The 25,144-nt window shown below is 39.0% G+C and overlaps 1 protein-coding gene across 4 annotated transcripts in view; it reads left to right on the top strand.

The window, feature by feature from the left end:
- Positions 1-6,655: 6,655 nt before the first annotated feature.
- The window catches only part of LOC115410269 (myoferlin-like), a 30,905-nt gene continuing 12,416 nt past the window's right edge, over positions 6,656-25,144 (top strand). For 2 of the 4 annotated variants that reach the window (XM_030121841.1, XM_030121839.1), the window contains exons 1-26: positions 6,656-6,865; positions 7,559-7,614; positions 8,422-8,513; positions 12,260-12,368; positions 12,489-12,582; positions 14,462-14,625; positions 15,206-15,334; positions 15,426-15,488; positions 15,575-15,625; positions 15,726-15,756; positions 16,107-16,222; positions 16,325-16,451; positions 17,560-17,663; positions 17,780-17,848; positions 17,941-17,984; positions 18,580-18,662; positions 18,893-18,931; positions 19,262-19,386; positions 19,510-19,623; positions 19,763-19,940; positions 21,260-21,384; positions 21,576-21,685; positions 22,131-22,323; positions 22,548-22,703; positions 22,804-22,935; positions 23,087-23,250. In XM_030121841.1, coding sequence (XP_029977701.1) covers positions 6,778-6,865; positions 7,559-7,614; positions 8,422-8,513; positions 12,260-12,368; positions 12,489-12,582; positions 14,462-14,625; positions 15,206-15,334; positions 15,426-15,488; positions 15,575-15,625; positions 15,726-15,756; positions 16,107-16,222; positions 16,325-16,451; positions 17,560-17,663; positions 17,780-17,848; positions 17,941-17,984; positions 18,580-18,662; positions 18,893-18,931; positions 19,262-19,386; positions 19,510-19,623; positions 19,763-19,940; positions 21,260-21,384; positions 21,576-21,685; positions 22,131-22,323; positions 22,548-22,703; positions 22,804-22,935; positions 23,087-23,250 — 2,756 coding nt within the window. In that variant the 5' untranslated portion in view covers positions 6,656-6,777. The remainder of the gene's footprint in view (positions 6,866-7,558; positions 7,615-8,421; positions 8,514-12,259; positions 12,369-12,488; positions 12,583-14,461; positions 14,626-15,205; positions 15,335-15,425; positions 15,489-15,574; positions 15,626-15,725; positions 15,757-16,106; positions 16,223-16,324; positions 16,452-17,559; positions 17,664-17,779; positions 17,849-17,940; positions 17,985-18,579; positions 18,663-18,892; positions 18,932-19,261; positions 19,387-19,509; positions 19,624-19,762; positions 19,941-21,259; positions 21,385-21,575; positions 21,686-22,130; positions 22,324-22,547; positions 22,704-22,803; positions 22,936-23,086; positions 23,251-25,144) is intronic. The other 2 variants (XM_030121842.1, XM_030121840.1) reach the window with 1 other exon arrangement.

Genomic DNA, 25,144 nt, shown 5'->3' with positions numbered 1-25,144 from the left:
TCCACATTCTTCATTTACTCCTCTGTTCCTCCCCGTCCTTCCACACTGTCTGCTTTCCTGTGCCAGTCCAGATTTAGAGCAGGTAAATGCATTTCTCAGTAGCTGCAAGTGCTCAGGGCTCAGTTTCTCTGCAGGACTCACTCCACCAGCTGAATCACTGAAGGGGTGAAAAAAAGTGGGATTTTGAGAAAAACTACAGTATTAAATGAAAGCTAATGACAGTAGAGCCCTTTTCCAAAGGTCAGTGAAGATCTTGAGTTATTGGATTGTCTTTGCTGGTGGGGTTTTGCTGATGAGTCACCATAAAAACAATTCAACTTTCCATTTGGGACCACACATTTTAAAGGTTATGTTTTCTCACAAACCACTTACTCATAATAAAGTACATTCTCTTTGATCCATTAAGTAAATAACCCCAAGCAGTGGAAGCAATAATGGCCCATATGGACACATGAAAGCATCTGCCATCAGGCAAATTCATAACTTTTATGGTGCTGAACTGTTCATTAAGTGGAAACCCTGCATCCAAATGAATGCAGCGCTCCCATGTGGCAGAACTGGGGAAACACACTCCTGATAGACCAACTTCCATTTGATATGGTCTTATTTACACTATTAAAAGTAGTGACTGGAGTGAAAATACTCAGTATACAAACAAAAGCAATATTTACTTCAGAAATTTGGCGACAGGTTTCAACAAATTTTAAGGTGAATGAAGTCAAACATATCATTCATCGATTAATTTGTACCATTTTCTGTCAAAAAATTGTTGCAATATAATATTGAGAAGACAATTTGGACAATGAAAGAGTTAGATAATTTAGTTTATTTGATAGTAAGGGATTTATATCATTTTGAATTTCGACCTTATTTTGCAATTCTTACAAAATACTTGTCTCGTGATTTTAATGGATAAAAAGTTGCTAATTAAAGTTAATGAATATTGTGTCAGTGTAACCAAACTTAAATGTGCTTTACCTTGACAAAAATAGGATGACAAAAACATTCAAGGACTTGGTAATTATTAGTAAATGTGACCGTTTCTTTCAATATACAGCACTATGCAGAAGCCTTCAGGGGCCACATACAGCCCAGTTTGATCTCAAGTGGATGAGATGAGTAAAATAATAGCATAACAGACTACAAATAAGAACTTCAATTTTTTTGTCTGTTTTAGTGCAAAAACATAAAAGTGCAAATATAATAATACAATGCCTCAGCTTATCATTTAAATATGTGCATCACAACTTTGCCTACAGATCATAGTGACACCAAACATTTACTAACAGGCAGAATATTGTTAAAATTCATATTTTCCTTAAGAAATTTCATTATCATAGTTAAGATTATTCACATTTTTTGTGAAAGGAGAGTTTGTATAAACATTTTCATCAAGTAATTTTACTTTTTTCGCACTAAAACAAAAGAAAAACTTGGAATTGTCAGAATTCTTCACTTCACTTGAGATCAGATTGAGCTGAATGTGGCCCCTAAACTAAAATGCTTTTCCCCTTTGACTGTTAATATCTTCTGTGTAATTTTTGCACTTTGTAAATTCATCCCATGGGCTGGATTGGACTCTTTGGCAGGCCGACTTTGGACGGCAGGCCACATGTTTGACACCCCTGCTCTAAAAGATAAAGCAGTTCAGAAAATTAATGAATAAATGAATGAATACTGAGAAAACCTTTCATTTTGCATTTTTACACTGAATCCACAATATCACTATATATAAAATGGACCTTTAAAATACCTGTAAAAGTCTTTTGAGATCCTATAACTATTACTATATAGTATTTTCAAGAAACCAATCAGCAGCATTTTTACAGCATAGAAATGCATGCTGATCTTTGTGCATGCACATGTTGAACAGAACTGATGGAGGACTTCAGGTTTGGGGGATGTGTTTTAAGCATCAGAAGTATCCATCACCACCAGCGACTCCAGTGTGGCCCCGTCACCCAGGGAGACTACAGACGGGAACAATAAGCACACAATGCAGAACGAGGGTCCACTGACCGGTCTCTGAGGACATGCATGAGTGGTCTTTTACATTGTTTACATCTAACCCAATCAACTAATGCAACCATAAAACAATTAAGCAATAAAAGGCTGCACTAAAAGAAGGTGTAAAGGCTACTGTATAAACTGTGTGGAGTCAGGAAGAAATACTTGTCAATGTTTAAAGTGTTAAAGGTAAAGTATGTGTGATCTTAAGTAATTATTAAATACAACTAAACACAGCTTCAGATAACACAGTAGTCAACATTATCCATTATACCAAAATAGAAAACATTCTTTCTTATGGGCATACATATTAATCTACAGTGATCAGTTTTCATTTTAACAAACTAATAAAATCAAATGTACAAAAATCAAAAGTAACAAAACTCACCAAGACCTGCTGTGGAGCACCTCTGTCTCGTAAACCAACCATGGATTTTTTTTCTTTGTTGTGATAAAGTGAGCCATGAATCTCTCTTCAGATTCTTCCGAACACCAGATACTACCCCATTTAATCCATATGAATCAAAGTTTTACGGTCTTAAATCCATGACAAACCAGTGTCCAAGAGCAAGATCAGGCTCCTCTGAAAGATACCAAGGCCAGTCTGAAATCCTCACTTTGTCCCTGGTCTACACGTCTATGGCCATTGTTTCCATCACTTCCTCTGTCTTTTCATGCAAATCTGATTTTCTCAAACAAAGCCTCTGGTCTCCAAACAGAGAAGGAATGTCCAGGTCCACAGAACAGTAGCCTACCCGTCACAAGTGTTTGACCGCACTGGGAGACGAGAGTCAACACATCACTAGAGAGGACCGTGGAAAAGAGTTCCAAAATAACTGCAAGTCTGCTGGGGGTAACAGAGCCACAAAGCCCACAGACAAGCCCTCAGTGAGTTAATCATTTGAGGAGGCAGTTAGGCAGGACCCTGGAGAGTTAAAGGAGTAGCCTTCACTTTAAAAGCACTAAAATAATTAGGATTTCAACAGCATAACTTAATTAGGTAGTCTGTAGTTTGTATCCAAGTCAAATGCCTTCTCAAAAGAGTAAAAAGAGTGAGGAGAAGCCATGACACCTTGTCATCTTTAATGCACTTTAATTATTCCCAGGCCACTGAAAGCTTTCATTATTTCAATGAGCATGAGTGAACCACAGTGAACTCCCACAATGTTTAATGAAAGCACCCAAGTCCCAGTGGAGTGGGATCTGCGGGGCAAGAGATTATGCCTTACACCGACACAGCTAATATTAGGTTTTTGCTCACCTGTGTGCTACAACAGCTACATAATAATGTCAACAACATTCAAATAAACAAAATCTTTACAATACAATGTCTGGAGTAAGTCTATAGCTCATTCCTTAGAGGCTACAAGTGTTTAAACATCTACAGGTATATACAGGTTATAAAATGACTCAAATATACAGGATAACACAATATAGTGCAAGTACTAAGACAAGAAGACCCAGTAGTCTAATGTGCATGAAAACAGGGTATTACAGTTGAAAATGAATAGGACAAAGGGTAGTAATTGATGGTAACAACGCTGATTTATGTCAGGTATATTACTATAATCATTTCACCATGAGGTACAGGATATATGGCAGAATGTTGTGTTAAAAACTGCACATAGGTTTATTGGAAACTGTGGGAATGGCAATTAAGTAAAGGTGTTTTTTCCTGTATTTAGAGGCAAATGTCTGCTTATTAAGTTCAATTTGTGTGAGTCACCAGGCTTTAGAAGTCACAATGTTTGAGAGTGACCAAGTGTGACTGTAATGGTGGTAAAAGTGGTGAATTGGTTAACAGTCTCAATAATAAAAGCAGTTTGAAGAGAAAAGTTGTACATATTCCCAATAGTTTTTAATGATGACATTGTCCACTTTACAGCTGAATATCTGGCACAAAATTAAACACTAAACTTAAACAATTAATATATGGTTCCACTGCAAAAGAACTGCATTGTAACAGAGCTAAATGTCCTGTCGTTTTGGACTGAAAGCGATAGGTTTTGTCTTTGTCTCTGATCTTTGCAAATGTCAACTTATATTGATAATTTAATTTGCTTGTTACATGGCATCAGTGTATAGTAGCAGAACTACACCCTGGCCATGTTGGACTAAAAGTTGTAAAAAAGCAAACAGTGTCTCACCTCTGTGTTTATACTCACTGCTTAAACTGTGATTTTGTAAATACCTTATGACAGATATGATTCAAGCCCAGTAAACTATGAAATCTTGGGACGTTTCAGCCATGTTGCTGTGTCAAAGCATGACGATGGTTACATTCACACTGTCAGCCTTGGTGATCAGTTCTGACTTACTGCTCAAATCAAGTCTTTCTGTTTAGCTCTTCGCTTTTTTTTTTAATGTGGCAAATATCAGACACCAATGTGAACTGGTGGTCACAGTCCTGAAATGAGCTACAGGCACAAAAGCAGGAGAGTTAGGAGTGATCAGATCATTTCCCTCAGTAAAAGTACTAAAGTAAACAGAGAAAATACTCAACTGTGCACAAAATGCTTCCTGTCAGTGATTTATAGCCGTATATACTGTTTTTGGATTCATTTAACCGCTGAACCAATGTATATGTTGCATTTTAATATACCATCTCATTTGAACTACTGTAGTTTAAAGCATGCGAGTGACTTCCTATAGGACAGAGTAGGAAAGATTACATATACAAGGCTACGTGCAGGAAAAAGTGGACCACATCTGACCTGTTCATGTGATTCATTCTCCATCCACACTAATGCAAATATTTTGCAAAATGGATATTTTTCTGTATGTTTGGGCTTCTTGTCAACACATAAATGACATTTTAGGCTGCAAAAGTCGAGATTTTCTTAAAAACTCTGGCTTGTTTGTATTGGTATGCACAGGTGAAAACAAGATTATTGCTTTGTGTAGTGAAGCTGCAGCGGATACATCAAATCCAGGTGTATAAAATCAGTCTATGACTTATAATTGACCATTTCATGTAGCCTACATCATATAAAGAATACACTTTGAGAACTCAAATGAATACACAAAGTAACTTAAGTTTATAACACTTTTCAGGACCACAGTAAAGCCACTGCATTTGCTACATCCAGGATTATTCACTATGTCTGCCAAAAGCAATGACTGGCCAGAGCATTTGTACCAGTTAATCATGTTAATGTACAAGCGCTACTTTGTAAAATGAAGGTTACATGGGCAGAATTCTTAAATATCTTTGTTAGTGTGGACAGGGTGTAAGATTTGTTAATTTCATGCCAGTGTGAACAACAAAAATCACACTGAATCTCATCTTTTTGAATCTGACCTGAGCCACTTCCATGTGAGTTTCTGAATCTGCTTTTTTTTTTAGTGTACTATCTGTCTTTACAGTCACATTAGAAGACATTAACTTTTGCGCCATTTTAAATGGAGATTCACCACAAGTAGAATACAACATGTGTATGAACGCAGTGTCAAATTAAACAATATGGAATGATAATTTAAAAAAAAGATAAAACTTACATATTTTAGCTTAAAAGTATGGTTTTGAGTGCACAACTTACACTTTACAGGCCTGAAACAAACATGGCCACATAAAACACAATGGAACACCCAAAATAAACAACAATAATAACTAGAAGCACTCGGAGAGCGCAGATCTCCGCCAAGGCTGATCAGTGCCCCCCCCCCCCCCCCCCCCCGATCACCACCAAAATTTAATCATTTCTTCCTTATCCCATTTCCAACAAACCCTGAAAATTTCATCCAAATCTGTCCATAATTTTTTGAGTTATGTTGCACACTAACGGACAGACAAACAAACAAACAGACAAACAAACCCTGGCAAAAACATAACCTCCTTGGCGGAGGTAATAATAATACCCATAATAATAGGTAGTAGCCTAATAAATTAAAGCTTCCAACAAGACCAAATATTTGCCAAAATAAAGGCAGTTAAACATCCACACCAACCCCAGGTGCATCCCTCCATTTGTTTAATTACTCTCAGGTGTGCACAGCTTCTTCATTAGCATTAAGCGGAAAATTAAGCTAACGGCTAGCTTGAGTAGCACCAGTTACAAAAGAAAAGAGACAGAAACAAGGTAATACAGGATAATATAAAGTCAAATTCTCACTTGTGTATTCGTTTATGTAGATGGTAAAATTTCTACTATTCGAGTATGTAAAAAGAGCTGAAGAAGTTGATACATGTTATTCCTCCGAATGACCACTAGATAGAGCAACAGGAGAACATTTTCTAGCTAAAAAAGTTGATGTTTCTTCAGCAACAAGCATTTACTAAATCCTGGACCGTTATACTATGCTATACTTGAATAAAATATAGCATTTAGGCTGTAATAAAAGTTTTAGGCGGCTGCAGGGTACCTTATTTGTCACAATTTAAAGAAAGGTTACTGCTACAATTAGCTTATAACTAATAGGCTACTAAGCTAATTTAAATGTACTGTTAGTAATGTATGTAGTTTGTGTTGTTTCTCGTTTAAATGCAGTCAGATGTTAAGTTAAATCATTACCAGTCGGCTCCTCACAGGATGGCAGCACCGGTCCACTCAATCCACTCCACGGGATAATTACACACCCGTGATCCGCCCCTCGTTTCCCCTCATTCCCACAGACAGACAGACATGTACTTCCTCAGTCCTGCCCTATCGGATTCAGTGATGGGGTGGTGAGGATGGCAGAGCACCACAGTCAAGCCTAGACTGACTTCATTGCAGTGTTTTTATATTGATTTAATCATTTTTTGGGGTCAGTTTCCACCAATTTGCTGCCATGTTGCGGGTAGTAGTGGAATCAGCTAAAGGGCTCCCTAAAAAGAAAGTTGGAAGTCCTGATCCAATTACATCTGTGATTTTTAAAGGTAAGAACACCATTTTATTAACTTCTGTAGTTTAAGCAGAAAACTGAGGATTTCTTAAAGAGTTATGCCTCTAAAACTGTGTCTCTGTAACTAAATGGTAGGTTTTTAAATGTCTCTCTGTCTTATGGAAAAACTGGAGGTTTTTTCAGCCCGCAGTTCCATCATGGAAATGTGGGTTCTAAAAATGAGTACATTTTTTCCAAACTAGTACTATGTAAACCTTTTATTAGGAAACAGTACATTTTATCACATGATGTCAAACGTCCATTTGCTTGACTGCTGGGCATGGATCTCAATGGATATTGGATGTAGGATACACAGTGTAGGCATGAAAAAGAAAAGTAGAGGGGAAAAAAGAGTAGGATTGCAAGGAAGGGGAAGAAAAAAGACAAGTTAGAAATTGTAGTGAAATTAGCATATAGTTATGAAATGACGTGATCTCACAGTGCTGGCAGAAATCTATTTCATCCTAATGATTCTGGAAATGAGCCAATGTTGAAATCAGCTGTTTTCTTTGTACTGGTGTCATCACCTACAGGTGTGGCAGCTTTCCATAGTCCTTTTTCCCCCTCCTTCCTGGAAAACGCAGACTACTAACACTAAAGCCCAATGGAGGCAGAACCATGCATGTGTAAATAAATAGATAAATAAATGAGACTGTAAATGTGTCTGTTCACAAACTTTAATTTTCAGATGAGAAGAAGAAAACAAAATCAATCGACAGTGAGGTGAATCCGGTATGGAATGAGGTAAACCACAATTACACACACAGACGTCCACACCCACAATGGGATCAAACATACAGATGGGTCAGTCTGTGCCAACTCAGCCAAAACTTGTCCTTGTTTGTTATGTGAATTTTCTTGAAGTTGGCCCTTTTCATCATGCTTGTATTTCTTTCTGCGTTTCTCTAAGCATCACCAGTTGTGTATTTTTTTTATTGGATCAAGTCGATATCTGTACACAGTAATAAAATGAAACTGCAGGATTTCTACCAGTTCTTCCAATTCATTTTCTATTAACATTTCATTTTGATAGTACTAATGTACTCATGTTTGAGCTTGAAGTTTGGTTCTGCAGAGATGTGAGCTTAAAATATCCACTCAAAATATCTTGACTAAATATTTTCATTTTGCTCTTATAGTTTCATTTTTGGGAGTTGTGCCTTTGTGATGTAAAAGGGCCAAACTTTGAAAGCTCATAAGTTATGAAAGTACTTTGGACTGAACCAAAATTTTCAATGTCAAGTGAATTTAATACTTGTCACATGAATTTGTTCAAGAAAATCTATGGCATGAACTTGGATGGCCTTGGTGAGTTGGCGTGGTGTGATCCAGATAGAAGTTATTTTCTAAGTTTGAGCATGACAACACAGCATGATGTGTTCACTGTTAAGTGTATGACTATGTACTGTTACTGTGGGAATATAAATATTGTGTTGTTTGCAAAGCAGTATTTGTGGAGCTGATTTAATATATTTGTGCATCTTTATACTCCTCTCTGCATTATGTTTGCTCACATGTGACATACTGAGATTCCTATATCTTGTCTTGCAGGTGCTTGAGTTCGATCTGAAGGGCACTCCACTGGACTCCAGCTCCTTCATAGACGTCATTGTGAAAGACTATGAAACGATTGGGAAAGATAAGTAAGTACATGACTTAGCTCCCTGTTAGCTTTGTCTGTGCCTTTGTGCAACAGCAGGATCACAGAGACTAAAGGGGGTATTTGCCTCACTTCATTGAATCACACTACAAAGTACTTCTTGTCTGAACAAATACTTTGTTAGCAATAAGTCTTTACAGGTAGACAAGAGTGAGCGAACAGTAGTAGAGGTCTGCTCACCTGTGGGTCTGTCTTAAAATGTAGTGCAGTGTGAGCTGTGATTAAGCCTTTGAAGTACCTTGGTTGGAAAATAATTATTTGCACAAGCCAAGGGCCACTGCCCAAAGGTTATAATATACATTGTTATCAACACCGGCGCTGTAATATACACGGAAAGTAAGTCAGATATTTTCATAGTGACCAAGTGTTTGAGTTATGTAGCAGGCTGTCTCTACCCACTCACACCCTTTTTGCCATGCTGAGACTTGCTGGACTGTGTGGGATGAGTGATCCTGATTAAGCAACAATGGATAAATGAATAGCTGCTTGTGCTCATGCTAGGATTTGTGTGGCCCTCTGTGAAGGAGGACAAAAGGTCTCAAAGGAACATTTTTTTGTGGCAGTTATTTGCCAAAATCTACTGCTATTGAGTATATGCTCTATGTCCTAGTAAATAGAAACAGTTTAAGACAGTGTGAGCAGAAGTATCGTGATGCAAAATGTTGCTAAAATAGTTCAAAGTTTTTGCCAAAGCCAGAGTCACATATGGGACCAATTTACAGCAGCCACAAAGAATGTTTCCACAACATCACTAATTACAGTGATCACAGTCGATTGTAAAGCGCATGGAATAGTTTCTCTTATGAAAAATGTCCAAAAAGATAATAAACTGTATATTTTCTGCCTGATCACGTTCATGTTCTTAGCAGAGTTTTCCCAAATTCATGGGACACTCATAACTGAGGGAGGAGCTTTGTAAATGTGTCTCCAGCCCAGTCCATGTTAAACTGAGTAAAGTTTTCCACTGTGCCGGCCCATCTGACACACTCCCTGAAGATCTCCACAGTGGGAGCAGAGAAAAATGACGTCTCTCTCACACATAGTTTCCCAGATGCTGTTTATGGGTAATCCCTGTTGTCATGGCAACTAAAGGGGGAACCTAAAAAGCAAGCAATCTGTGTCTTCTTGACTTATCAGATTTTAGGAAATTGGAAGATTATCATACGAACATCCCTTGCGTTACTTGCATCCCACTCATAGTCATAAGACATACATGTACAGTTCATATTTTAAAGTCAAGTTTATGTTAGTGAATATAATGACAACATCTCATTTAATGTATTCTATGGAATTTGAGATGGAAGTTGTGTTAATCTCCTTTAATTCAAGTAATTTAAAGACTATTTTGAGAGATGAAATGTGTTTCCATAAGTAGGCAAAAACTGATCCTGAAAGTCACTAGACAGATATTTCAGTTAATTTAGTTCATGCTTAACTTGTTAAAACCCCCACAACCCTAACTGCCTACATTTTTGCATGTCAATGTAGCAGTTTTTTTTTTTTTAATAAAAGCCCCGACAGTGTCTCAGTTTAATTGCCACAGATATCCATTTACGTATTAGGGAGTGTGAGGGGTTGTAATGATCTGCAGTAGGGCAGCAGATTGTTGAAATGTGAGAAGACTAAAAAAGTTAAATGTCAGGTCAGTCTACCACCAGTACTGTTTAGTTTCCCGTGCTCCAAAAAATCAAGTCCAAATATTTTGTCTGTGGGTACTTGCTTATGTTTTCTTTTGTGACATAACAACTGTGGATGATTGTTATTGACGCAAGAGACCTGTTTCATTTCAACACTGTAATAATCATACACATGAATCTTAAACAGATCTGTAAAAGGAAATTAATGGTGACAGGGAGGAGGGTGTTACTTTTTGATATGAAACCCAGCCAAGAGCGGTGAGAGCTGCTTGTGCAGCGAGTCATGCTTTCTCCTCCACGGATAGGTGGTTATGATTACCTGGCACTGGTGATATTTGGAACACATTCAGTAGTGGGGAAAATTTAAACTTGTTTGACTTAAATGAACACCACTATCTGCTGTTCCACTGGGTTATAATGTCAAAAGGGAAAAACTGTATCTGTGTTCAGTAATAATTTCATCCTGCCTGATTGTTTGGAAGTGGACTTACTTTATGAGAGGAAGTGTCTGTGACTCACCAAGGGTCTGTGCCACAGAGGAGCATGAGTGTGTTTGCTAATTTCAGAACTCTTTCATTTCTATTCATGAGACTATGGAAGAGGGAAATAAAGCCAGTGTTTGATAAAGTCCAGATCTTGTTAATTTTTTTTCTGGATTCCATAAACTACATATAAGGATTGCTGGGCTTCTGGTCAGATTAAGACATACCATGGTAAAGAGTCACTGAAAGCCCTGGGGACTCCCTGTGTCAGCCTCCTTCCTGACAAAGACCTATGAGTGCTGCCAAAACAATAACTCTCAATCCTCCCATTTAGGTTTCATCCAACTATTTGTGTAGTGACCAAAAGTATTGGTAACATGTTATGCAGCTGTTTTAGCAATAACAGTACATAGTAAATCGCATTCAGCTTCATATGTTACAGTAAATGTATCACACTTGTAATACTTAAACATTAATCCATTGATGGGTAACAAAAGTTTAGAAACATAAATATGTGAAGAGAAGCATTTGACTCCTCATCTCAGTAACACCAGCAAAATAATTACTCCAAGAACAACAATTCTTAAGTGAGGATTTTTACATAAGCATTATGTAGCACTTAGATGTGGAATGTGCTCTTATCATTTGCTTAGTTTTGAAAGACGAAGGAGCTCCACACTAGTTTTGTAGTTTTATAGCAGACAGAAACAAGTCCACAACAGCCAAAAATAAAACATCACAGCTGTCAACAAACGCTGCAGTAAAACATTTGGGAACATGCACCTGTGCTGTATGACACATTTTAATATGTGCTAAGTAAATTTTTCCCAAACTGTTGCAGTAAAAGTAGATGTAAACGCATAGTTTCACCATTTTCTGACACATCTAGGGAGGATTTAACAGAAGTATGTTACTGTTACAAATGGTTCTCATACTGACTTTGGTTCACCTTCATCTGTGTTGTCTTTTTCATTCATCATCCGCTTTATCATTACAATGTTACTGATTACCCTATTTCTTGACTGCTATTGTAGTTAACTTTACGTGAAGAAAATAGCTGACTTATTTGCAGAGGCAAAATGACTTTGGAGGGAGTTTTATCATTTGTCCTGCGTATAGCATAACAGATACACTGTGTGTGTATATGATATCAGTACCATGGGCTGACAAGTGGAGACAAAGGAAAAACTTGTCTTTTTAATTTATTTGGCTATTGTGCTTGAGGTTTCTTATAAACCAAAGAAATCACCAGTTAGTAGCTTCTGTACAGTGTTGACTGAGCTAAGCCATGGGGTGCGTTTATTTGTTGGAGCAGGCAGGGTTTATTAGCTCTGGGTGGTGACATGCCTTGTTTTCCTTTTGTGAATGTGAATATACTGAGCACACACAACATTTCATTTGTTTGCTATAACTGGACAAATTACGTGTTTGCTGACATATGAAAAGCCTATATCTGCCTGAGTTTTGCTTAACTCAACATGTCTCTACTGAATGATTCCTTGAAACATCACCCATCACATAACCCAGACATAAGTTGTGTAACATTCAAAAGTATATCTGTTATACAGGTTTGTGTGTTAAATGACCTCTGCTTTGCTTTTTTTAAACAGATTCCTGGGGTCAACAAAAATCTCTCTGAGAGACCTTGCATCAGGTCACGCTAAATCACTGCCATCCAAAAATGTGCCTTTGGTCAATGAAAATGGTCAAAATATTGGGGTAACATTTCCTCTCTTAATAAAAAATAGACCATCTTACTTGTTGTATATTTTAACATGTAAATGACAGAAATACAGTTGAATTAATAGATTGGTTCATTCTTTTTTCCTTTTTGCTTAGGCTTCAATTGATCTTGTGATTGGCTATGATCCTCCTGCCGGTGCTATACCAAACCCCAATGACTCTCAGGCAGGGGATGCCACAGTAGATGCTGGTATGTTATGACACTGTTCAGACCTTGATTTCATATGTATTCTGAGATTTCAAAGCACAACACTGGCATTAAACCGCATTTCTTGACTAATCACAGCTGATCACATCTCACTTTCTTTCTCCATATGCAAATACACATACAACTTATCCATAAACTAAAACTATGTTTCTTTGCAAATTCAATTCATTGTATTCCTTGAAGGCTACAAACCACAAACTTTAAGTTGCTGTTTTTCCGTAAACCTTTGCATTATGTGACACCATGAATCAATAAATCAATACACCTCAAATATCAACATGACTCACTGTACTGTTAGCTCTTATTGGTTCTCTCGCAAGATATACGGTATTGAGGACTTGCAGCTGACGTCACTGGTCATGTGATTGTGGTTTACACCGCCATATTGGTAGGCACACGATCTGGATCCAGAAAGTCAGAACTGTTGCTTTATATTGTGTTTTTCTTTGGACTCGTGTTTGCGTGTTTTGTTATTTGCGAGTATGTCTACTTGTAATAAAGGCGCCATAGATGAGTTTCAGTCTTTACCAACAAGAGTGATGCGCGGGCAACTCGGAGGCAAAAACACCAGTACCAGCTACCAGCCGGCTCACATCAGCCGCGTACACCTCCAGGCTCTGCCCCGGATCTCGTGAACGAGCCGATATGTTAGCTCTAAAACGGTCCATTAACTGTCTCTGTCCAAAAGCCGATCCCATCTTCTCTTTCTTGGCCGCATAATTTGACTTGACCGCATCGGGAAGGCTGTCCCATAGTAGAAAAGCAGACTTGCACAGACGGGTGGGGAGTATTCTCACCAGCTCCCCGCTGAACTCACCGGTGTCACCCGCCGTAGCTCCGACTGCCACTTCCAGCTGCTTCACCCAGCTGAGGAAACTCTGGCTGCCATCGCCGGCAAAGGGAGCAGGTAGATCCACAATCGCTCTGTCTCTGTAGGGTGATAGGTCAGGAGAAGCCCTCCTTGTAGGTTTAAAGGGGTCTTCATCACCGTACCACATGAAGACAATTCTTTTTTTCCACGCTGCTAAGCGCAACAGACACACAGGCTAACTATACTGAGAAGCTACGATAACCGCGGTAATAACTATAAACAACGGTCGGCAGAACAGAACCACCGCTGCCACCAATGGAACCGAGCAGTCTTTCTGCCTAACTTATAATTGGTGAAAGTTAAGTAATAAATGGCACACAGGAGTTTAGCAGGTCCACTGTTTAACACGTTGTACGATCCAAGGAAAGCTTGCCTACCAATATGGTGTCGTAAACAGAAAACCACATGACCATGTAACGTATGTGCTAAACTTCAAAAGTGATGAGTGAATCTTCACGCACTTAAAATATGTTGATGTATTTCTACTGAGTTATGAAAACTATGGGTATTCTATGTCATCATGGAGGAGAAAAGAAGGAACAAATGTAGAGCATCATTTAGCTCAAGCAGCACATGAAACATTTGTAATACAAATTTCAGCCTGTTGGTGTGCTGTCACTTTCACACAGTTAATCAGCTCCTTCAGTATGTCCCAGGAGGCATTACTGTTCAGACTGGGAGCTTGTATTTAGATGTGGCCAGGGACACCTGTCAACATCTTCCTGAACATGTTCCAATGCTGCATTAGTGCTGTCTGCATTTCGTCAGATTTGTTAGGACAGATATTGATGCCAGGTCTGAACAAGGCTTATGATGTAGGCCCCAGGGAAAGAAATTTAGTCTGGCTGGCTTGTTTGTTCCTTTTCTCTGGGTAATAATGATGATACCCTTAACTTTACTGGTCAAACTATATTGTGTTGAAAACATTTGCCTCCAGTTATTAGTCTGCTGTTTCAACTCTGATTATAATGCCTCTCTTTTTGTGATAAGGTGGAGGTGAGGAGGGGGATGAGACTGTGCCAGACGGGGACCCTAGTGGTGGTGGGACTGCAGGTGGTCCCTCTCCTTCCGGTCAGCATGTTAACCTCAGACAGAAATTGGCCAGGAGTGCAAAGAACCGCCGCAGACTGGCCAATAAACCTCAGGACTTTCAGGTCAGTGGCATGTGAGATGGACAGAAGAAAAATTCCCCTCTATGCATTATGGCCATTGTCTTATAGATTATGTCTTATTTTTATGGCAAAATCCAATGCCTTTTCTCTGTTATTATGGGCCATATAACCTCTTCTCTGTGGTAATGGTAGTTAGTGACATGTCAAAGTACTTATTTGTAACGTATATTAAAATTTTGTAATTTCATGAGCAGTTGTAAAGTTGGCTAAATTGGTCACTTACAAACTCTTTAATGTATGTAAAATGTACAAACTCAAAGCAAAAATTCATAATGGTGTTGCTGAGACTGAGGAAAAAAGTATCAGAAGCTAATAAAAGCAAATTATTGTGGGTGCCTCTGATTTTCAAGGGGCATTTTTACATAGACTACATAGATTGTTTTTTTTGATGGACTACTGTGATCTTTTTCTGGAAATGAATGGCAAAAACTTTATAGATTGTAGAAACTGTAAGGTTATAGTCTGCTTTTTAATATACTTGGGTGCTCTGGTTTAAAATTAGATGTAGTAATGCAACCACCTTTGCATCTGTTGATTTTGACTCCTTGTGATTTCCTTTCAGATCCGAGTTCGCATCATTGAGGCCCGTCAGTTGCCTGGCAACAACATCAAACCAGTAGTGAAAGTTAATGTGTGTGGACAGACCCATAGAACAAGGATCAAAAGAGGAAACAACCCTTTCTTTGATGAAGTACGCTGAATGCCTTCCTGGTCACTGTGTATTTAATTGCATTTGTAACGGTTTTGTATCCAAAGTTACTGTATATTACATATTTTTGCAGATGTTCTTCTACAATGTCAACATGCTACCATCTGATCTGTTTGAACAGAATATCAGCTTTAGGGTAAGTACATTTGTTTTTATCAGGTCCTGTCTTCCATAAATATGTATAAATAGGCCATTTTCACTTATTTTCACTTTTCTCTGCAGATCTATAATTCCTATTCACTGAGGGCTGACAGTCTGATGGGAGAATTCAAGGTACCATGTGTCACATCTTCTACCCATAGTTGTGAATATGTATTGCCTTATAATTGTGTTCATATCAGTTTGGCTGATCTTTTCATATTCTTTCACACAGCTCGATGTTGGATATGTGTATGATGAACCAGGTACGCTCGTCACAAACCACAGATTTGTGTGTCATTTGCATTTACTTGGACAAAGTTGTTGCTTGTAGTGTGTTGGTCAGAATGTCAGTTTTGACCTCATAAACCACTTAATATTATCCACACAATGGGATATACATAAAACCAGTGTGAATACCTGAATATGAGTGATATATTCCACTTTAATTAGTACTTAGTGGGACCAAAATCAAAAAATACTCTTGAATACTTATTTTGAAGATTGCATTAGACTGGCACAACATTGTCATAACCACAACATGAAACGTGAATGTTTGCATGTTGTCAGTCTGTGATTCTAAACTGTCTTGTATGTGGTGTTTTGTCTGTTGCAGCCCACTGTGTCATGCGGAAGTGGCTTCTTCTGAATGACCCGGAAGAGTCCAGCTCTGGGGCTAAAGGCTACCTCAAAGTCACCCTCTTTGTTGTGGGTGCTGGAGACGAGCCCCCGGTACAGTTTTAGCTCAGTGTAGCTCTCAAATGACTTTGACTGGCTCGGGCTGCTTCCTCTTTCCTCATGTAAATTTGGTGGCTGCGCCCCTCTCTTGTGCAGGTGGAGAACAGAGAGTCGAATGATGACCAGGATGACATAGAGAACAACCTGCTGCTGCCGGCAGGGGTGACTCTGCGATGGGCCACACTGTCACTGAAGGTGTTCAGAGCTGAGGATATTCCCCAGAGTAAGAGAAACTCAGCAAGTCATTATGGGATTGTCATAAAACTATTAGATGTAACATTTCCTCATTAAGATGAAGGCCTATGTTAACTCATGTTATTAGATTGAATATTTTTGGAACATTTTGTGTAAATTTAGAGAAAACCTAATTTTATTTAGTGTAGCAAACTGTTTAATTTGGTTGCCTGTCACTGGCATCATTTTGTGAACATGAAAATGAATGTGTCCTCATCTGTAAACACAATTTTTTCCTGAGTCATATTATTATCAGCAATGATGGTGGCAACGGCTCCTATGATCCCATTCTACATCACATCGTCCATCTTTTCAGTTACTGTTTTGCCTCAGAGACTCGTAGTGGCAGGAATTGTATACTAAAGATTTAGGCCCAATCCCAATTCACCCCTTGGCCCTCCCCCTTACCCCTCCCCTTTGGCCCTTGTACTTGGCACTACTACTTTAAACAGAGCTGCAAGGGGTTGGGGTCGAAACATTCCCCTATGAAATGGGACAACCCTTTGAGACCTGTTACGTCATCAGCAGTTATTGATGCCGCTATAAACAGATGTGACAACTTTGTTTCTGAAACTATTCACGGTGCCATCAGCTGTAACCATCTCTGTCGCATGGACTTAGGGTATCTTTTTGCAGCTATCAACTGCAAACCACAGAAATGCGGTCTATAACACATTCAAATGGCGTTAAACAGTCAGTCAAATGATTGTTGTTTACGAAGAAAATGCATACATTTGTGTGTTTCTTTCATCACATTACTACACTTTTTTGCTGTGTTTACCCCCATCTTACCAATGATTCAAACAAAATTATGGGAGATTTCTCATACCCCTCCGTTTGTAGTGTGGTCCTGAAAAATCTCAGTTTCGAGGGTCCCTCCCCCTTAGCCCTTCCCCTCTGACTCATCGAGAATCAGGACACCCTACCCCTTCACGTAAATGCGCAAAATGGAGGGTAGGGGTGAGGGGGAGGGCCAAGGAGTAAATTGGGATTTGGCCTTAAACTTCGATATGCAGGGGGGGAAATGGTGAAAGATGCTTATAAAAATAAATTACTTGAAATTTGTTAAAGTTTCTGAAGATTATTCCTTTTTGTAGTGGATGATGCATTTGTCCAGTCACTGAAGGGAATTTTTGGAGGGGATGAAAACAAGAAGAATCTAGTGGATCCTTTCTTAGAGGCTCGCTTCGCTGGCAAAAAGGTATGCGTCAGTCTTCCTTACTTCAGCCTCAGTGTTGACTGTAAATGGGCTCAACATGATCCTGTTCTCTGAGAAAAGATATGCTCAGGTGTGTGTGCTTTTCTTTATCTTTTCAGCTGTGTACACAGATCATTGAGAAGAATGCAAACCCTGAGTGGAACCAAGTACTGAATCTTCAAGTCAAGGTAACTGACCTTAGATGTGAACAGCCTTGTTCTGACTAAATGCTTGGACAGGTTAAAGTGTTAATGTCTGTAATCTGTGTTTTCTGCTGTAGTTCCCTTCCATGTGTGAGCGCATCAAATTGACAGTGTTTGATTGGTAAGTTAAACAAGACTGCATTTTACAGATTTTACGTCTCACGCTTTAAGTTAAGAGGGAAAGAATGTGAAGTAGATAGATGTAGTGCTTTTCTTTCTGTCTTTGGAGCTTTGAAAGTTCACCGCAGTATGTGCACAATGTGCTCAGAGGGACTGTTGTGTGTATTTGTGTCTCCCTGCCACATTACCAACCACATGAGAATAATATAGCGTCCTCTGACTCAGACTGTGCTGGCTCCTCCCTTTCCCTCACAATAACAGACTCTGGGATCCTGCTGGCACCGTCTCGCTGTTAATGTTCATTATTGTGTCTTTCTGAGTGAACACACGGTCAAATAACACAGGTCCAGGAAGGCCGGAGGGAAATAAGTACAGGAGGAAAGGTTATAGAAACCACATACGAGAGGTGTGAATACACATTCCAGTCCCTGAGTCTCATTAAATCATGAAAAGTAAAACTCTGCAAATAAACTTTATTTGTAGAGTTGGTGAATAAGCAGTTGATAGTGTCGCAGCCACTTATTTCATCATTAATTTTGGACGTACAGTGTTTTCTCAGAGTGTCCATTTTTTGTTTTTTGGTTGTTTTTTTGTAGGGATCGTGTAACTGGAAATGATGCTGTTGGCACCACATACCTGAACCTGGCCAAGATAGCCTCCTCTGGTGGAGAAGTGGAAGGTGGGTTTGATTGAAATATTAAATAAACCATTAAGACACAAAATATTAAGTTTGTTTGAAACAAAAAGCTTAAAAGTGGATAATTTGAGGAATTGACAGCCTTTTTTCTTCTAGATATAACTTTTTCTTATTGTATTACTGCATTTAATAAGTGCACATTGTTATTGTTATATTCCTGTGTTTATTTTGTTCTAAGTGGTATTTGAATTGTCCTTTTTCTCCTGGAATAGAGGAACATGCGGGGATGGGGGAAATGACATCCTATGAAGGTTCACCTGTGCTCTTTTTTTGCTTTGTGTTGCATGATGTGATGTGATGCGTAAAGCATGTTAGCGCGCTAAGCTGCTAAGACTTACCCTGTGTGTGCACACTGCTAAAACAGCTGCTCTTTGTCCTGTTTTGGCATCAGAATTCAAATGTTAACGTCTAACTTTATGCTGTTGTAGCATTTGCACACTTGCTTACTCAGCCTTCACTGTTTCCACCTCAGTGTGTCCATCCCCACCTCCTAAAATACAGCTACAGTGATGTACTAACATTAACCCTTTGCTCACCTGAGCTAAAGTCCAACAGTGAAAGGTGTTTTCATGTCTCTTCAGCTAACACAGGAGAGTCTGAGGTGGGTTTTCTACCCGTCTTTGGACCTTGTTACGTAAATCTTTATGGCAGCCCCAGAGAGTTCACCGGTCTGCCAGACCCATATGAAGATCTCAATTTGGGAAAGGTAATGGTGAAAGCTTTTTATGTTTTGCTTTTGTTTGCTTCCTGAATGGACAGTTGTATTTTGTGCTTCAATATTGGACCTCATTTAATGACTTAAAATTTGTCGCATGAATGTGTTTCTCAGGGGGATGGAGTGGCGTACAGAGGCAGGATTCTGGTGGAGCTGAGTACTAAACTGGAGGGAAAAGCAGACAAAGCAGTTGATGGTATCCCTAACGATGACATCCTCGTGGTGCAGGTAATTTGTTCATTTACTGAGCTATTGTGTTAAATTTAGTTTAACCTCAGAGTGATTCCATTCATTATACATTGATTAGCTGGTAAAACGGCAAAATACAAACTTAAAATGTTTGTTTCCTTTTATAAAAAAACCCCAGAAATATCAGAGGAGGAGGAAGTATTGCCTGTGTGCAGTTTTCCACAGCGCCTCCATGATACAGGAACCCGGAGAGCCAATCCAGTTTGAGGTCAGCATCGGTAACTACGGCAACAAACTGGACACTACCTGCAAACCATTGGCATCAACCACCCAGTATAGCTGTGCTGTATTTGATGGTGAGTTTAAAAATTCAATCAATTCAATCATTCATTCAATCACCACTCACTGAAACATAGAAAATATACTGAGGTTAAAAAAAAAAACCTCAATAAATTGCAATTTAGGACAGTAATAAAAGTCCAAATTCAAGTGAGATAAAAAATGTTAAAGCTTGTACCAATTTGCAGTGCACAGTAACAAAAATCTGACTGCCCTCTTAATAAAAGCATCCAGGTTTTACAACACAGTATAAGCATTTGAATTGGTAAAGAGTTCTGGAATAAAGTCTAAATGAAATTAATGAAACCCAGCATTCAAATCATCTTATAGAGGGGGAAGGCCACCTAACTCTGAGTCTGCTTGTAAGGTTATTGAGACACAGACTAATAATAATTTAGAGCAAAAACTAGAACTAGCAAAAAAATACAAAAGGTCTAAAATGGTAAAAATGTTGCAACTTTCGTAATGTATATTTTTTGCACAGTACTCCACTCAGTCACAGAATCTGAAATATTACCAAACAAAGGACTTTTAGAAATTGCAACTTTTAAAAAAGCACACACTAATAATGTGATTTCATTTATTTATGCAACTTTAGTACTGCATTAATAAGAGACATCCAAAAGGCTAGGGAGTTGCAGATGAAGCTCACAATTCCCTGAAGACAATTTCTCTGCTGAGCAGAAAGTGACACATGTCAACAGATAAAAGAAAAGGTTAAAATGGATTCAATGAAACAGGGCTAAAACATTCCCATAAAAGTTGTTTCAACATTAGAACTGCAAAGTTTACGTAAAAAGTGCATCCACTGGTGTGCTTTTTTTACACACAGCATCTATATGAGGCTCAAAACATAGTTTGTCATCCAACACAGTTCCAAGATATTTGTACTCCTGTACTTTCTCAACAGTATGGCCATCCATCCCCACAGGAGAGAAGGCAGGAGGATTTTTCCTGAAGTTGATACACATCTCCTTTGTTTTATCCACGTTAATGGATAAAAATGAGTCACACCATTCCAAACAATCATTTACCACTGGGCCATGCCATCGTGCTTGCTCTGGCAATTGTTTGTATATGAAACAAATAAAAGAGGAGAGAGGACGCAGCCCTGTGGAGAACCCGTAGAGGATAAAAGAACATCTGATAAAACACCATTCACCCTCACATTTTGTGGCCTAAGAGTTACATAAAGTTGTGTTAAAAATGTATGTTAATTTGCTTATTTTGCAGGAAAAAAGTCATTGTGGTTCAGTTTGATTTAGCCAAAATTTAAAGGCCATTTTAATGTTAGGAGTTTAGCTGGTCTGTTTTTTTTTTTTTTTGTTTTAACCAGGTAACCATTACTATTACCTGCCCTGGGCTGGCACTAAGCCGGTCGTTGTGGTTAACTCATTCTGGGAGGACATCAGCCACCGCCTGGACGCTGTCAACATCATCCTCTACATTACCAACCACCTGGTAAGAATGCCTTATCTCTACAACCCCATCCTGCTTTGATTAATTTCATTTTAAGCTCTAATCTTTGCTTGTGGTCATTAATACTCTTGTATTATATAAATATTGTATGTGTACATGTGTCAATGTGAGTTAGTCATAGAGGTGTAGGATGGGAACATAATCCTCACTCTTTTGTTTGGTTCTTGTTGTAGCAATCCAACCTAGAGGTGTTTAAAACTGCTGTCTTGGCTAAAGTCTCTGACAACCAACTAGTGGAGGTGTGGCTGAAGTTGCTCAATCAGTTGATTGAAGATCTAGAAAGGTAAATAAAGGAAATGGTGTTACAGAAACACGATCAGATCCAGTGACTCCAGAAGGGAGATTGACAAAAACCAGTGGTGGACTATACCTTACATTTCCGAGGAAAATATTATACTTGCTGCTGCATTGATAAGTTTATTGTTAATTCTTACTTTATTATACTGTATGATGCACTACTATGCTACTAATCTGCAAAGTAGTTTACGAATATCTAAAGTTTGCAGCACTTACAAGCAGAATCATATTATCTATATCAAAATAACACTCTGAAAAGACCCCTCTACATAATGACTCCTTTTGCTTTTCATAATTATGAACAAATTTTGCTGATACTTATGTACATTTTTATTTAAGGACTTGACCTTATAATGGAGCATTTCTAAGTTTACTAAAGGATCGTATCCATATTATTTTAAATGATGTGACTTTGCCTTTGTGTTCTTTAGTTTCCCAACTCCGGAGCTGGAGGGCCGCCCCAACCTGACATCCTTAGACATCCAGCTTAAGAAGCTGCGTGACAGTGCCTTAAATACCATCAAAGAAGGAGCAAAACGCATGAGAGAGGAGGCCAGAGAGATCAAGGAAACGCTGACTGACTTGGAGTCCTGGTTGGATAAGCTTAAACAGCTGGCAGAAGAGGTACAAACGCAGAAAGAAATGTCTCACTTCAGTTTGTTGTTTAAATGATTTTTTCTGGTAAATTGAGAGAAACTGTTATAGCGATAATGCTTTACACAATATTCTTTTTCACAGAGAGATAAAATAATGCAACAGAACAATCATACCAGCACAAATACATAGCAAATAAAGCTTCTCCAGTCATTTAGTCATTAGTTTTCCTGGTTTGTTTTTCCATTCATCAGCCCCAGAACAGCCTGCCTGACGTCATCATCTGGATGCTTCGAGGTGAGAAGAGGGTTGCATACAGTCGCATCCCTGCTCATCAAATCCTCTTCTCCACATACAGTGAGCAGGCCTGTGGTCAACACTGTGGCAAGATGCAGACCGTCTTTTTACAGGTGAACATTCAGTCAAAACACAAAGTAGTGAATAATTGAAATGTAATGCACAAACAAATGTTTTCTGAAATCCTAATGTTGGATGTCTTGTTTGCTCCAGTACCCCATGGATAAAGCTAAGGGCTCGAAGGTCCCAGTTCAGATAAGAGTCAACATGTGGTTGGGTCTGTCTGCACATGAGAAGAAGTTTAACTCCTTCTCTGAGGGAACCTTCAGTGTGTTTGCTGAGCTGGTACAGTAATAAATACCACTCATACTCACAACATTTAACCAGTTATTGCACGTATTGTTTTGTAAGTGATTTGACATGCACCATTTATAAAGGGATTCGACCACTATTTAGAGCCAGCAGTCTAATGAGCATGCTGTCCATTGCATTCCAGTATGAGAACCAGGCCAAAGTATTTGGGAAGTGGGGAACCACAGGACTTGTTGGGCGCCACAAATACTCAGACGTAACAGGCAAGCTCAAGCTGAAACAAGAGTACTTCATGCCCCCCAGAGGATGGGAGTGGGAAGAAGACTGGTTTATCGACCCAGAGAAGGCGTGAGTGTCATTATACTTCTTCATATTTTTTTCCCCCAATATTACAACCGCCCTTTTAAAATATTCAAGTGAAGCAAGAGAATTTAACTTTATTTTTTTTGGATCTCATTACATTTACATACAACATAGTCGATGAAACCTTTTTTTTTTTCCAAGTTAATTTTAAAACAGAAATGCAGTTAATGTCCTCAACTTCACTATGGACATTTATTGTGACACATTAACCTATTGTCTTGTATTATGTGACTCACTGATTGGGGAAAATGACCTTATTCTAAGTTTTAAGGGTTAGATTTACAGCGGGAGTTGGTTTTAAAGAACTGGAGGTTGGATATGTGTTCAATAGAAGGTGCTTTTTTTCTCTACATATTCTGTTGGTTGTGTGGAATTGGAAGTGGGATACATCTGCCCTCTACTGTTTACATTCCTTTCATGCCATAGACCACGATTTTAAGTAATAGACTATAACAGCTGAATGAGGCCTCACCATGTGTTTTGGTGTGGACTCTAGGAACATTTAAAAGATTACTACCTGAGGACCTGTGGGTCCAAGAGGGCTCATATGTCAAAAGCAAATCAGATAAATAAATAGGACTAAGACCATTAAGAGATTTATTAACCAATAGAAGCCCTTTAAAATCAATCCTGAAGCTCACAGGGAGCCAGTGCAGAGACCTGAGCACTGGTGTGATATGCTCTCTTTTTCGGGTCCTTGTCAGCAGCCAGTCTGTATAATTGGTTTTCTACAGCAACATCCTGCATATATTTGTCTAAACTAGTAACTTTCTGCCATGTGCAGACAGATGGTAGATGGAAGAGGAAGCTGAAAAAAATGTCTAGAAAAATACGGTGCAGCACTTGGAGAATCCAGATATTGTGTTAATGCCCTCATTGTGTATTACATAACTGGAAGCATTAGAGAACATGGAACACAAAGTTGTCCGTCAGGAACATCAGGAAGAACACACCTTCAAAATGAACCTGAACAATAAATATGTCCAACAATGGCGTTACTCCCAAAATGTGTAAACAGTCCTTATCAAAACATGACTTTTTCCCCCACTGTTTTAACACTTTCAGTGCCATGGGCCGATTAAATCGGCTTTACGAAAACAACCTGTAAAGTGCCACGGGCCGATCAGATCGGCTTTGGAGAACACGCCATATTTGTGTACAAACAAACCTTCCACCCCCATTTCTTTCTCACATTTCGATGACGTTCTTTCTGTGTCCCCCTTTTGAGACCAAGCAGACGGGAATTTGAGGTCATGCGACCGAATAATATTTTTATATCTTTTTAATGGTTCTTATTCTCCGGTGTTTCATCAGAGGGAGCCCTCCATGCTGGGGGGCGGCTGTGGACTCCGGGGGCTGTGGCGCCTTCTCTCACTGGGGTCCGCTCCTTTCTGGTGGGTGGGGGTCCCAGTTGGCCCTCTCCCACTAGTTGGGATGCGAGGCTGTGTTGCTGGTGCCTGGTCGCCGGGGTCGGCGGCTGCATCCTGGTGCGGATGGCTCCCTGAGACAGCGCCTCCTAAATTGATGTTTTACTTTTACTTGTACATTTTTGTTCTGGTCTACCCGTGCTCAGTCAGTCTTCTTAGGTATGTGTGAGCTTGTGGGTTTGCATGTATATGTGTGTGTGTGTGTGTGTGTGTGTGTGTGTGCGGGTGAGTGGGTGGGTGTGGGTGGGGGGCGGTACTGATTTTTAAACTGATATGTAAAGCACTTTGTGCTACAGTTTTTAATGTATGAAAAGTGCTATATAAATAAAGATTATTATTATTATTATTATTATTATTATTATTATTATTATTATTATTATTATAAATTATGCAAATTACGATCAATAATGAATCGGCTGCGTCCGGTGCGTTTTGAATGTAATCAGCAATCG

This window comes from Sphaeramia orbicularis, chromosome 19 (genome assembly GCF_902148855.1).
Source record: "Sphaeramia orbicularis chromosome 19, fSphaOr1.1, whole genome shotgun sequence".
NCBI lineage: Eukaryota > Metazoa > Chordata > Actinopteri > Kurtiformes > Apogonidae > Sphaeramia > Sphaeramia orbicularis.
The sequence above is the reverse complement of the archived record's forward strand: the minus strand, read 5'-3'. Positions and strand labels throughout refer to the sequence as shown.